At 51.1% G+C, this 14,441-nt stretch overlaps 4 protein-coding genes across 4 annotated transcripts; 2 read left to right on the forward strand and 2 right to left on the reverse strand.

The window, feature by feature from the left end:
- Window positions 1-4,510: 4,510 nt before the first annotated feature.
- Window positions 4,511-5,434, reverse strand: HO173_011268 (uncharacterized protein; the record flags this gene model as incomplete). The annotated part of the gene is made up of 3 exons (XM_037313149.1): window positions 4,511-4,876; window positions 4,926-4,991; window positions 5,051-5,434. The coding sequence occupies 3 exons, from the start codon at window positions 5,432-5,434 to the stop codon at window positions 4,511-4,513; spliced, it is 816 nt and encodes a 271-aa protein (XP_037159944.1).
- A 1,224-nt stretch (window positions 5,435-6,658) lies between these two features.
- On the reverse strand, window positions 6,659-9,119 carry HO173_011269 (uncharacterized protein; the record flags this gene model as incomplete). Its single annotated transcript, XM_037313150.1, has 8 exons — window positions 6,659-6,715; window positions 6,767-7,666; window positions 7,719-8,386; window positions 8,446-8,530; window positions 8,586-8,634; window positions 8,684-8,705; window positions 8,775-8,826; window positions 8,883-9,119. 8 exons carry the CDS (start codon window positions 9,117-9,119, stop codon window positions 6,659-6,661), a joined length of 2,070 nt encoding a protein of 689 aa, XP_037159945.1.
- Window positions 9,120-9,542: 423 nt separating this feature from the next.
- Window positions 9,543-10,527, forward strand: HO173_011270 (uncharacterized protein; the record flags this gene model as incomplete). Its single annotated transcript, XM_037313151.1, has 3 exons — window positions 9,543-9,630; window positions 9,689-10,239; window positions 10,405-10,527. 3 exons carry the CDS (start codon window positions 9,543-9,545, stop codon window positions 10,525-10,527), a joined length of 762 nt encoding a protein of 253 aa, XP_037159946.1.
- A 1,469-nt stretch (window positions 10,528-11,996) lies between these two features.
- Window positions 11,997-14,111, forward strand: HO173_011271 (uncharacterized protein; the record flags this gene model as incomplete). Its single annotated transcript, XM_037313152.1, has 6 exons — window positions 11,997-12,604; window positions 12,676-12,773; window positions 12,825-13,228; window positions 13,286-13,766; window positions 13,823-13,970; window positions 14,030-14,111. The coding sequence occupies 6 exons, from the start codon at window positions 11,997-11,999 to the stop codon at window positions 14,109-14,111; spliced, it is 1,821 nt and encodes a 606-aa protein (XP_037159947.1).
- Between the last annotated feature and the right edge of the window lie 330 nt (window positions 14,112-14,441).

Genomic DNA, 14,441 nt, shown 5'->3' on the forward strand with positions numbered 1-14,441 from the left:
TTACCGTTTCGAAAGAGACTCTCAGGGACATCGCCAACAAAATCTTCTATGAACTCCCCCAATACCGCAACGTCGAGCCCCCCAGATTTTCAGGGGGCTGGTTGGACAGCTACAAAGCTCGGTACCAAGTCAAAAGATACTATCGCAAAGGCAAGTCCGGTGCTCTAGATCAAGTAGGCGTAGAAGCGGAGCTCGAAGGTCTTCGTAAAGGTCTGAAGATCTACAAGTGCGAGGATATATACACCATGGACGAGACAGCTCTCTTCTGGAAGATGAGCCCGAACGATGATCTCACGAGCGAAAGCAAGGCTGGCGGCAAGCTGGAAAAAGCTCGGATCACCGTAGTTCTCGCCTGTAACGTCACGGGCACTCGAAAGCTCGCACCATGGTTCGTTGGGAAGGCTCAGACTCCGCGATGCTTCGACCGTTCTGGTGTTCGCGTGGAGAATTTTCCTACTGTCTGGCGATCCAATGGGAAGGCTTGGATGACGGGCGTAATATTCGAGGAATACCTGCGATGGTTCGACAGGCAAATGGCTGGCCGGAAAGTGTGCCTTCTTGTTGATGAATTTTCTGCTCACGGGGCGGTCGTCCAGTTCCTACCTCGCGAATCTCCTGAAGGTCTTGCAAATACTACAATCCTGGTTCTCCCTGCTAATGCCACCTCTACATTTCAACCTCTTAACCAGGGAATCACTCGATCATGGAAGGCCCACTACAGAAGAAGATGGCTGACAAACATGTGCAACAAGTACGATAAGAATAGGGATCCTATGAAGTCAATGAATGTACTGCAAGCTATGCGCTGGGGCATTGCCGCATGGGAGGACGATGTCACACCGACTACAATCCAAAACTGCTGGGTCCAGTCAAATATACTGGGGCCCAAGTACGCTCCTCAGACTGAGGAGTGGAAAACTCTCGTCAATGAAGATGATCAGATATTCAACAACGCCGTGGCTCAAATGGAGCAGCAGATCGAATATCTCTCACAGCAGCAACGTTTTAGATCCGCTATGAACATAGCCACGTTCATCGACCCCGTCGAAGAGATTGTAGATGACAACGACAACGATGACGATTTCTTCGAGTCGCTTGTGGAGTGTTACAGCACCGGTGGAGTTGAAAGGGATCATGAGACTGACGAAGAAGATGTGACTGTAGCCCCCATCGAAGAAAAGGAGGCTTTGGCGCTACTGTCCCGTCTGCGGTTGTACGAGGAACAACAGATAGACGGGGATGGGATAGTTATATCACGGCTCAATACGTATGAGAAGAAAATCTGGACACGGGCGATGACATAGAATGAAAGACATTTCGAACGGTAGGTCCGTTGTTGGCAACTACAACCGTAGCAATGGATCATGTCCGTTTCAAGTACTCTCACTGCTTCGAACGCTAGGGGTATTGGCTGGTATGGAAAGAAAGCTATGAGTAGAACAAGGTTATTCGGGACATGATTCAATAGATCTGTAACAGTAAGACTGTAATGTGTAAGAGGTTCCAGCCAAGGCAGGCAAAGAGGGGGCAAACCATGCGGGCGAAAATTTCGCAGGTTTCAGCCACCTCACTGAGGTGGAAGGTGAATATGTCAAAACCAGACTCTTGAGCAAATTGCTTAGGGGGGGGAGGGGAAATATAATCCCGAGCGTTGCCTCCTTTCCGTAGTGACACACTTTCATCATCATCAATCAGAGACAAATCGACTTGGCCATCTTGAGAAACTCATGAATGGTCTCACATCTTTTTGAACGGTCACGGGAACAGCTAAACGCGTTTGAACCGGCCCAACGCCAGGGCTAGCATATGTACTACCCCGGCGCTAAGAAAACCCCCCTTACCCATGAGGCGAAGACCTGGAGTGAGACTGTAGCTACATCCATGCGTGGGCGGATGGGGAGAACGCATTGGCTCTGGGAGAGACGAAGTCGAATGAAGAGCCACATGCTGGTGTAGGAGAAAATAAGAAGCAGCGCAACACCATTGTACCAGCGCCATTAGGAATCGAACCTAATACGAACTCAATACCTCCAATAACAGTAGGACGAGTAGATATGCTGCTCCGCTATAGACACGTGTCTCCTGCGGCAAGTATCATGAGAGCCGCTAACCCCCAGAAAGGCGGCCGCTCGAAGTAGGAATCATGTTATCCCTTCGCTGACAAGGACGATCATGTAGGATTCGAGTGCCTTCCGAGACCGGAGCTTTGGAATCCCTTCCATGCATGACGTTTACTACATTCTCCTTCTTTACGTAGAGACTGAGCGCGACGTCCTGAATACCGATAGGCAGTCTTCGAACTTCCATCGGCGGATGCATTGAGGATACTTATTCAGAAGTTACGTCCCCGCATACCGATAACGGCCCCCCCCCGACTTATCGACTGAGGAAGCGTGCTCTGTCCACGCAGCGGAATCCTCTGAAACGGAAGGAAGGAAGGAAGGAAGGAAGGAAGGACACTATCAACCTATCGGCTCGAAAGTCCCCTCGATCGCATCCTCCTCTCGTTTGATCCATCACCCTTCTACATCGACCCAACCCCCCACTCAGCCCACCATCTCCACACGCCTCCGCCAAAGCATCCACGAACCCCGCGTCCGTGCCCTCCACACCCTCACCCGACCTCCCCACTCCCACCCCATCAACCCCGCCCGACCCCCCCAAAGAAGGAACCCGATGGCTATTCCCCCAGCCTCGCTCTCTTTGCTTTCCAACATCCAACCCCCCACAAACCATCCCCTCATCCCGGATAAATCCCCCCAAAATCCGCTCTCTTGCCGGTCCGTTGCTTGTCGCACTGCGCGTTCGGCTCCCTCTGACGATCACGTCACGCTAAGTACTCACGTGACCATGCCCCCCCCCATCCCGCGTTTCTCATCGATCGACGGCCAAACGTCGGGCTGGTTGCCGTGGGTTTTTACGAAAGGGGGCGGCTTTGCGGTATCGGATGCATTTCGCGCACGCTGGTTTGTTGTCCGTTGACCTTCCGTGACTGAAGCGGATGGCGGCCGGGGCAGAGGAATTCGTGGTGGTGGTGGAGGGGGACTCGGCTGGTTTTGTTGATGGCGGTGGTTTGGTTGATGTGTGGCCGGTGGTGTCGTGTGCGGTTGCGGAGTTGGCTGAGGTGTTCGGGGTCAAGTTTATGAAGGGGAATTTTTTTTTGGTAGGTTGGATGTGGAGCATGACCGTGCGTTTAGTAGTTTGCTGGAAATTTTTCGGATCTCTTATTCATAGGAATGTTAGGTTCTTCCGACATTGCCCATTCAACAGCTTCTTGAGCATAGATTGCTCAGGCCAGGCGATCCCATGCCTTTCTCGTCTGCGCCGGCCCTTGTTCGTGGATGGCTGGGCTGAATATCTGGCTACGAAAGGTTCAGTATCGGTGATCGGAGATGTATCATCGCACATACAGGTTTTCGATTGCCGTCCTCGCCTCGCTCCTTTTCAGCCGTTGAAGCATTAGCTATCGAACCACACATACATATGCTAAGACTTTACCCACCAAAATCTGCAGTGCAGGGGATCAGAATTCCAACATAATACACGTTCAGCTTCTTACCATGCCATACTGAGCGATGTATCGATACCTGTGCAAGTTTTCTTTCCGTACTTTCAATCAGTAGCAACTAAGAACATGCAGAAACTCCACTCGGCTCTCTAGCACGACTACTCGCTGACCGGGCTGGGAGCCTGGGAGAGATGTCACACAAGAGTCCGCTTCTTCACGGAGCGGGGAACGGAACACCAGCTACTACGAATTACCATAAAGAATTCAATAAGCCAGTTACATGACCCGCCAATACATCTCGCCCCTAGCTTCCATGCTCATGATCAATGTCAACCCCATCGTCTCCTCAAGAAACGCTGAGCGAATTTATTCGTCTGCCCTACTCGGTCCGTTTCAGACGCCTCATCTGAGTCCGAAGTTTGGGCAAAAGAGCAACGTGAGAGCTCCAGCGACCCCATCACAGCGGGGGTCCTTGATTGGGGATTGTTCTGTGCTGGGCTGGAAGATAGAGTCGTGAATGCAGGTGGAGTGGTAGATACAGACATAAAAAGTAGAGCCAGGCGGGGTAGTGGAGGCAGGCTTCACATCGTACAGCGCTCCGAGTGCCACGGACATGGAGGGAGGAGTAGGCGCCGTGACGTCTATGTAAGCGGCTGTTGTGGACGAGATGGGACACGTGATGATGGTGGTGGAGGAGTGAGGGAGGATGGAACGACGAGGATGGGAGAAAAGGGGAACATCTTGCGTGTGTTGTAGGGATTGAAAAGGCGAGATGTGCATCAACGCATTCTTCCATGCCGCAGCAGGTAGAGGGAGGGCAATGACGACCTGGCCTGGATGATCTCCCTCGCAATGAGGATGCATGCTTCCTAATCTCACCGTTGCACGCACCATCTTGCGCCCATAGCTCAATCCCGCAACCTAGCATGGTCCAGCAACCGACGACCTCTTCCATCTCAAGCACGGTAGCACAATGCCACCCCAATGAACCACGGCACCCCCTCAGCGAGCGTAATATCTCGCCCTGCTCCGTCGACGGTCTGCCCAGAGCATCTGGACCCCAGTCCCAGCATCCACCATCGCGTTCCCGAGATCCCTGCTCACGACCGCCCTGTCCATCAGCATCTCTCCCCCGTTTCCTTTCCGATCCCTCGGGCTAAGCAGGACGGATTCCTCGTCGTCGAAAGGGGCATCCGCTGTGTGCCCAAAGCGCAGATTGACACCGCCGGGGCCGAAGTCCGGGCTGATGAGAGCCCCTCCGCCTTGCGTGAATGCCTCCCATTGTCGGTTGGATGGTGAGATGTGCATTGATCCGTCTTGAGTCAAGAGTGTATTCACTGTCTCTTCTTCGGCGACGGTGTGCTTGATCTGCAAGAATGTCAGCTAATAGCTCGCAGCGTGTTTCCGAGCCGCATACTGCGTCGTAGGCTTCTGCAATTTTATCCAGTAGTTGCTCATCCGAGCCGTCAAATCGATAGATCAGCTACCCAGTATCTTAGTCAGCAAGCTCATCCACCCGGATACACAGCCAGGAGCCCCTACTCTGTAATTCTTTACCCATGCCTCCTCGGTCACTTTCTCATACAAACTACCCCAACCCAACGACCCATACTTCTCTGCTAGCGGTGGCACTGCCGCCTCTCTCTGTCTCGCTATCTGGAGGTTGTAGTCATGCTTCATGTTGAGATGCTTATCGAAGTTCTGGCGGTAGACGTATTTGGCGAACGTTCCGTTGACAATAAAGGGGTATTGTGCTTTGGTGGCCAAGCTTAGCCAGGTCAGATACGTAGGGTCGAGTTCGAGAGATGGAGGCGCGGTTGCGGGCGCAGTGGTGATCGGGGCTGGCGATGATGACCCGCCCGAATTGTTTGGGTAGACTACTGAGACGTTCTCACGAAACGTGACTGATTTGCGCTTTGAGGCCATGATGTGTAAAGATGTCCAAATCTTCGCAAATTTTTTGGAGGCGATTAGTGGATTGAGCGATGATGAGTGTTAAGTCTGGCAGAGGTTGATGGAAGGTGAGGCGTGGTACGAGAGGTCGAGGTTGTGGTGGAAAGTTCGGGGGCTTGGCATATTGTGTCGAAGGCGAATCACAGACGGTGATTAGCTACGGGAGACAAATAAGCGCGCTGGCACGGTGGGAGATGTCAGTTGCCTGCCTTGTTTAATCATCGGTCCGGATACAGAACCCCAATGTCTTGCACTTTCCACAAACATTTGCCGCCTCAAAGGATTTACGCCAAGCTTCAAGGCAGAACATCGGATTTGCTGACTTCGAAACCGGCCAAGTCTCATGTATCCCATCCGTTCTGTCTCCTCTGCTAGCCCCAAATGCATTGCTCCTTTCAGCTCTGCCTTAGCCTCGAATTCTGTGTCAGCAGGTATGGCTATGATCTCGAATGATCAGTGCATCTGCCTCTGCTAAGCACTGAGCAACAGCACCTTCAAGTCTGCATTGGCACTAGGTAAGGATGCTTCGCCTACACTCGGTCATTAAAGCACGAAGTTGCCTTTTCAGCGGTCACCACGTACCTTAGACCCCCTAAGTACCCTTGGCCCAAAGGTCTGCGGTAACAGTCGATGGCGTTCCAAGCAAGTAATGAGGTTCGCGCTTCTCGTGGAGCGTTGCCATGTCTTCTTAGTGGTACTAATCTTGGCAACCTAACAGATTAGTGGGGCGTCCACATGGAACGTTTCTAAACCAGTAGCTGTGGATTTGAGAGCGCATGGCCTTGACATAAGCATTCTGAATGAATGGCGTTGTTTTTGCACCTTATTCTGGTTGGTTCCTGCATCAAGTCAGAGGTTATGAGGCTCCTGGGCTAGGTGAATGAAGGCTTTGGAGACGTTATAGGCCGTTCTGTGTTCTAATAAGCGCTCAGATTGTGGACTGGGTGGCATGGGACGGACAGAGCCCGTTGCAGAAAATTCATCCCATGTTGAATTCGTCAATCAAAGAGATATTTGGCAAAGCCTGGAGCAGATATAGTACAACGCATGGATCGGTCAACATTATCTGCCTACTTCACAAGATAACGGAAGGCAGGGATTCTCTTTTTGCAACCGGAAGGGTCACACGGCGGCTGCGGTACCAGGTATAATACCATGTTTGACTCTACCTGGGCTGACGAAGTAAGCACACAATGCTTACTCATCTGTGACTGAAGCAAACTTCTCAGTCATGTTCTGAAGCAGCTCATCATACTGTGCACCCGTCAGTTTTGAAGCCTAGGGGAAGGGAAATGGCTCCTTTACCTTCTTCGAGATCTTCTCCTCGCCTTCTGACGGCACCTCAAATTTCATACTCCTCAGTTCGTTTTGAATGCTGCTCGTAGATTCTCTCACTTTGGCCCAACTGTGACCCTGCGCAACTGCCTTCTGACTCTCATCATGGAAGCCCATGAAGGCCTTCATCATGTACTCTGTCTTCCACATCGGGCAAAACTGATCGTAGTCACTGTACCCGTTTTGTTGCAGGAAGTCGTCCTTGAGAAGACCAGCAACATCAAGGGTAATCTTGTCTGGATCACCCAATGCAGATTTACCCACCAATTGCACGACTTGGTCCAGATCTTCTGAGCTGGAGAGGAGTTCTCGGATGCGATCTCTCAGTTTGGGAAACTCGGGATGGTCTTTCTCGTAATATTTGTCGAGGATGGTGGTGTACTTGCTGTAAGACTGAGAGGTGTTGATGGACGGGAAATGCTTTCGTTGGGCTAGCTTCTTGTCGAGACCCCAAAAGACCTGCACAATACCAAGCGTACTGCTTGTGACAGGATCCGAGAAATCACCGCCAGGAGGACTGACGGCGCCGACAATACTTACGCTACCCTTTCGTTCTGGGCTACCAAGGGCGTAGACTTGACCAGCCCGTTCGTAGAAAGAGGCCAGCTTGGCACCGAGGTAGGCAGGGAAACCCTGATCTGCCGGCATCTCTCCGAGACGTCCTGAGATTTCGCGGAGCGCCTCTGCCCACCGGGAAGTTGAGTCTGCCATCATCGCGACGTTTTTGCCTTGGTCACGGAAATACTCTGCGACAGTGATACCGGTGTAGATGGAGGCTTCTCGGGCAGCGACGGGCATGTTAGACGTGTTAGCAATGAGCGACGTGCGTTTCATGATAGGTTCCTTGCGTCCGTTGATATCTATCGAGAGCTGAAGCGGCATATTAGCATAAGCCTCTTGAATGCGACAGTGAGGAGCATACTTCAGGGAAATCCATCAGCACTTCCGCCATCTCATTTCCTCGTTCTCCGCACCCGACGTAGATGATGATATCGCTGTTAGAGAACTTCGACACAGACTGGCTGATGACAGTCTTCCCGCAGCCAAAGGCCCCAGGAATGCAGACTGTGCCCCCTTGAACACTGGGGAACAGTGCGTCCAGCACGCGCTGTCCGACGATGAAAGGCGAATCGGATGGGAGCTTCTCGCTGACAGGTCTGGGTACTCGAACAGGCCACGTGTGCATCATGGTGTAATCAGACTTCTTCCCATCAAATTCCAACTCAAGCACCTTCTCATCCACGGTATAGCTTCCCTCTTCGGCAATGTGAGTGATTGTACCCCTCGCCCGCGGAGGCAGTAGGATTTTGTGGTCATCGAGAAGACTGTTTTCGTAGACGCTACCAAAGATATCACCCCCAGTGATGTGGTCGCCCACTTTCTTGTCTCCTGGTGTAAAGTCCCACTTGCGGTCTCTGCTCAGGGAAGGCACGGCAATGCCGCGAGGTATGTAAATGGAATCGGAGACTTCGGAGATCTGTTTAAGAGGGCGTTGAATTCCGTCGTATATAGTCTCCATCAATCCTGGGCCGAGCTCGACAGATAGAGGCTTGCCCGTCCGTACGACTGGGTCTCCCACCGTCACTCCAGCTGCATGATCACCAACTTAGCCCGCAGTCCTAGCTCCAGGTAACATGTTTTGTCCCTACCAGTTTCCTCATACACCTGGACGGTTGCTTTGTCGGCTTCGATTCGAATGACCTCCCCGACTAGGCTGTCGTGACCGACGCGGACCTTAACGGGAGGTAAGACCTTTTAAGCTTGATCTCAGTATTGGACATGCACATACCAGCTCGTACATAGCACATCCAATCATGTTTTCCGCGACAATGACAGGCCTAGGTATATCAGACCGTATCCTCGCTGTTTTTTCTTGTAGCCACATACCCAGAGACGGAGAAGATAGAGCCTGAGCGAGTCTACAATTAGCACTGTCCAGCTCTTGTTTGCCGAGCACTCAGCTCCATTGCAAGCGTACCATATTGCTCTTCACCAGCCTCCTGCCTTGATCTCTTCGAGTCTTTCTTTGACTGCCGTTTGCCTGATTAGTTGGGTCACACGAGGCAATGGAAGTTGTGGAGCTTACAGGCGCCATTGTGAAGGAGGCAGAGCTTTCAGACGAACGGTTGTGCTGGGGCTTCTGCTCTGGACTTGGTGGAGTGGACAATGATGGGGAGGAATGTAAAGATGGCAGGCCGTCGGCTCCTTCCTCGACCGGCTGCTTCCAAGAGACAGGAGATGATGAAGGCAAGGCCAGAGGGTGCTTGTTGACAAGGTCCCAGAGTGAATTACGAGCTTTCAATCGAGGTCGAAGACCAAGCATGCAATCGCAGGGTAATTGGCTTAAAATAATGGAGCTTTGGTAGCCTAGCTTAGTCTAGGAGGTGCGGATTTTGGGCTGGTTTCAAGCATCTCAGCATCATCGATAAGGCCAAAAGCAAAAATCGCTAGACTAAGGCTTGCTTAATGCGTTTTGTGGGCAACCGTAGCTGCGAGATGCCCCTCGCCAAGATCCCCCGCCTGCATTGGCGAGTTTGGCGACATTGTCTACTTATTACGTACGAACGGTGCGATTCACCAGCAGAGCTGTTAAGAATGGCCCAATCCCACCAGATTGTTGAACGTATAAGTATAATGGGGAAGATACATCCCCCTTCAGAGATATTTTCCTCCATCGCCAGTCAACCACCAACATCGAGGACCCCAAAATCAAAGTCCCCAAGCACAACCCTTATACGTCTTGAGAATGAAGGTTCGCACGATAGACCCTAAAAGTCTGACTGACTTTAAACTGCTCGCCTTCGACTGCTTTGGCACATTGGTCGATTGGGAATGTGAGTGCGGCACCACAGTGCAGGACAGTCAGCAACTAAACAATGAGTGGATGAATAGCAGGAATTTATGATGAATTACACCCTCTGCTCGGCCGCCTACCAGCATCGAACCCCCTCAAAAAGGACCGTGTCTCACTTCTGAAACGCTTTGATGAGATCGAGGTTTCCATCTGCGCCTCCAAGCCCGACCTCAGATACCCTTCCCTCCTGTCAGAGGCTTACATCGGGCTTGCCGATGCCTTAGACCTTCCAGCTCCTACAAAGCCCGAAGCCGATGCCTTTGGCGCGTCGGTAGGCAAATGGCCCATCTTCCCAGATACAATAGAGGCGTTGAAGCAGCTCAAGAAACGCTACAAGCTGGTCATCCTCTCCAACGTGGACAAAAAGAGCTTTGCACAGGTCTTGAAAGGTGCCTTAGCCGGTATAGAGTTCGACGCAGTTTACGTGGCTGAGGACATTAGATCATACAAGCCTGACTTGAAGAATTTCCAGTACCTGATCACGCATGCCCGAGATGAGTTGGGTGTTCAGATGGAGCAAATCCTGATGACGGCGAAAGGGTTGAAGTCAGATCATGTGCCGGCGATGAAGATGGGGATGACCAGTGCCGTAAGCGTCCTTTCCGAGTTGTCGATTTGTTTTTATCTCTTGCATACCCTTGGTCAATTATTCAGATATGGTTGAGGAGGAGAGATGTGAGTCTTGTTCCTCGAACATATCCTTAGACTTAAGATTTCACCTAAGAAGCAAACATCTAACTGCGATTTGGCTTAGTGGATATCAAGAGGTGAAGGAAATGATGAGTTGAAGGCAGTTGAAGGGAAAGTAGCCTTTACTTGGAGATTTGATACCATGGGAGAGATGGCTGCTGCCGCCGAGAGAGAATTTGGCAAATAGCTAGAGGGGTTTTCTGGGCGCCCGTAAACAATGAGGTCTGCATGGAGCGCCAGCCCCCACATCGTCCTCGATGAGACAGGCTCGACAGGTTGCCCATGGTTGTCCCTTGGCTTTCGCCCTCGAGTTCCTCATAATTATTTATGATCCCCAAAGCGCGCAACTGCAGGACTGGACTCAAAACGGGCTTTGCTTGCAGCGCTTGGCGAAGTTTGCCAAGAGCGTTGAACGTGGTCACTGGTCAGCAGATTAAGATATCATTGGAATAAAGCAGACTCTGCCGCTATCAGACATGGGACAGAAATAAGTAGTTACCTACCTACCACCTTCTCATCTCCATAAATCGTGCCAAAAGCTCGGCATTTGGGTGGCTCGGTGCTTGCTATTGAGAGTATAAGTTGCATAGCGAACTCTCCAGACCTACTCGTAGGTATTGATATCTAAAATACAGTAGACAATGCATTAACGACTTGCTCTATTTTTCTATTTCTTATCATGCGTGACCGTAAATGGAACATCTGATGTGAGGTTCTGACGTACTTTACCCTCATCTGATTGGTGGATTTTCCGTGAATGCCTGGGTCGGCATAACACGCGGCGGTTCTTAGGCTTCATCCAGATCTGTAACAAATGATCACCACCACACTTTACACCCCTCACATACTAAAGGCTCCACGCATAAAACAAGGCACGAGCTGCTGAATTTCAACCTTGAACCTTTCTACCCACCTCCAACATCCGCCAAGGCTTGCAAGTCTCCGTCTGCTTGCGTTCGAGCGGCAGCTCACTCTTAGTTTTTAGGAAACCTACCCCTCCGCCTACCTCTCCAGGGCCCCTCGACAACCCCCTGCAGGCAGTCACGACTTTGGCTGGACTCTACGCTCGAAAGAGTTTTTTGAACAAGTTCCTTTGCTTAATAAAGCGTGGGACACTGGAGGATTAGGCTACCGGACGGTTCCAAAGCAATTGAGACATCTTGGGGCAATCCTCGTGTGCAAGACTTTGGGAGCTCTGAGTTCTGAGCCTCAGTCAAGATCAGCGGTATTTCCGCGTTAGTCGTCCTGGCTGACGAAGCCCCCCATATCCATCGAGCCCCAATCGCTCCCGACCACCCAGCCGCCTCAACTTCCCCAGAACCTTCCCCTTTCACCGAGATCTCAGCCCAAGAAACCAGTCCTAGCCATTTAGACAACGACATACAACGAGGTTCCGGAGATATACAGCAACATACGAGACAAACCTCGACAGTAACGTCCGCGAATCTTCACATAACGAGCTCTGAAACCAATCCTCGACGGCGGCGAAGAAGTCCTTCAAATCATAGTGAAGACTCACGCTCCTCGTCGGAGCTATATCCTTCATTCACGAGCGAACAAAGGCAGGGAACAAGAAACGATCCGCAGCACAGTGGTTTACGGCCTGAGCGGGAAAGGCCGCCAGTGCCGAAACGCCGACGACTTATGAACAAAGCTATGCGTCTTGACCCCGACTCTACAAGCTCGAACGGTCCGCAACATCATGCCAACGGCTCATCGCCTACTTCCCAAAAGAATGGGATCTCCACCTCAGCGAATGGACACTCCTCCCCTACCAACGGCCACTCCTCTCCACATCAGAACGGCTTCTCAACATCGATAGCCAGATCCAAGAGCTCAAGTTTCTTTGGACATGACAGGGAAGAGGTCACACGGTTGCTGATACAGGGGCTCGGGGATCTGGGATATCACGGTGCTGCAAACAGGCTGATTCATGAGAGTGGATACGAAGTGGAAAGTCCTGCGGTGGCAGCTTTTCGGAACGCTATACTACAAGGGCAGTGGTCAGAAGCCGAGTCATTGCTATTTGGGGTGGATTCCGAAGCAGACGGTGGGGGTGTCAGCATAAGCAATGGGCACTCGCATCATTTTGGAGGTTTGAAACTTGCCGCGAATGCAAATCCGGATAGTATGAGGTTCAGCGTACGTGAGCAGAAGTATCTGGAGCTCTTGGAAAAGACGGAGACGACTACTGCAATAATGGTTCTAAGGCATGAGTTGCAGCCTCTCCGGCAAGATGTTGGCAGGCTTGATCATCTTTCGAGGTAGGCTTTTGGCCCCCATCAAATCGATTTCAGCCGGATCTCCTTTGCATAAATAGTAGCTGACCTTATAGTTTGATGGTCTGCCCTACGGTCGAAGATATGATGAGACAAGCTCACTGGCATGGCGCTCTCGGCAACTCACGGCAGACCCTCCTCCAAGAACTCTCTAGTACGGTTCTCTTGCATATCATGACAGTCATACGCTCATGAGGTTCTGCAGGGTCAATCTCGCCATCAGTGATGATACCGGAACATCGGCTAGCTGTTCTACTCGACCAAATAAAACAAAGCCAAATAGCAAAGTGTCTGTATCACAATCCCTCAACCTCGCCATCTCTATTCACCAATCACATGTGTGATCGGACACAATTTCCGCTTCAGACTGCTTTCGAACTGAACCAAAGTGATGGAGAAGTATATATTGTGGAGTTTTCTCACAATGGTCAAGGACTCGCCGCGAGCGGCGCGGATGGTGCGACCGTGATTTACGACACAAGCACTTTCCAAGTCCGACACACTCTTCGAGAGCACACCCGTCCTATCGTTTACCTTGCGTGGAGTCCAGATGACACCCGATTGATCACTTGTTCGCAAGACAATAAAGCCAGGGTATGGGACGCAAGTGTAGGGTCTCCTTGTGCATTAGTGTCCCCACGAAATCTGCTGACTTTCTTGCGGCAGACCGGAATGTGCCTCTTGCAAATCGATCATCACAATCAACCCGTATCCACGGCATGTTGGGCACCCGATGGCGAAACATTCGTCACCGGGTCGCTCGACAAACAATCCCAGCTTTGCCTTTGGACTCTGGACGGCCGTCCTTCATACAATTGGGCTATTGATTACAGGGTACAGGACTGTGCAATTTCTGCAGACGGCCAACGCATGGTCACAATATCTTCCGAGAGGCAGATATTTGTCTACAACTTTGTGACGCGGGAAGAAGAGTACAGCATCCTGTTGAGGACGAAAATGACTTGCCTTAGCATCAGTCGAGATTCGAGATATATGCTGGTCAACATGGCTGACAATGAGGTTCAATTGATAGACATTGAGAGTGCGGAAATCGTTCGAAGATTTCTCGGCCAGAAACAAGAACTTTTTGTGATACGGAGCACCTTTGGTGGCGCCGACGAAAATCTTATCATCAGTGGTAGTGAAGGTACATCCCAGCATCACTTGACGATTCTTTTCTGCCGATATTAATTCCATCATTAGATTCGAAGGTCTACATATGGCACAAAGAGAACGGCACTTTGATTGAGACTCTGGAAGGCCATACGAGAGGCTGTGTTAACGCCGTGGCATGGAACCCGGCAGATCCTTCAATGTTTGCCTCTGCGGGCGATGATATGATAGTTAGAATGTATGTGTTTCTCCTTTTATACTCTCCTTTTCGCCCACTCGTTCTAAAAACATCGACAGATGGTCGAAAGAAACAGCGCCAAGCCTTTCAAGACGGAAATCCAGCGCGCCTTCCTCTCATCGTGGCAGCCGTTACCTCTAAGCATGGTATGGGTAATATGGTATTTGTTTCCTTGCGGCATCATTTTGCATAGCAAAGCACAGCGTGGCATTTACCTGGCGAAGGATGGCCGTCTAATTTGGTAGCATGGGCGTGTCAGGAGTACACGCCGGTCAGGGGACATGGATAGACGAGGTAAAAATGGAAAGCATTCTGGACAGAGAAGATAGTATTAGTGCTCGATAAATCTATATATGTTAAATTGTATTATGATCAATTTCAACGTAAAGACTGGCGTAGAAAGGTGAATACCCACCAAGAGGGTAGGCTGACCTTGCCAAGCCCGAAAACAGTCTTGGGCCAAGCGCAAGT

Source organism: Letharia columbiana (genome assembly GCF_014066305.1).
Source record: "Letharia columbiana isolate WasteWater2 chromosome Unknown Sc0000060_s1, whole genome shotgun sequence".
NCBI lineage: Eukaryota > Fungi > Ascomycota > Lecanoromycetes > Lecanorales > Parmeliaceae > Letharia > Letharia columbiana.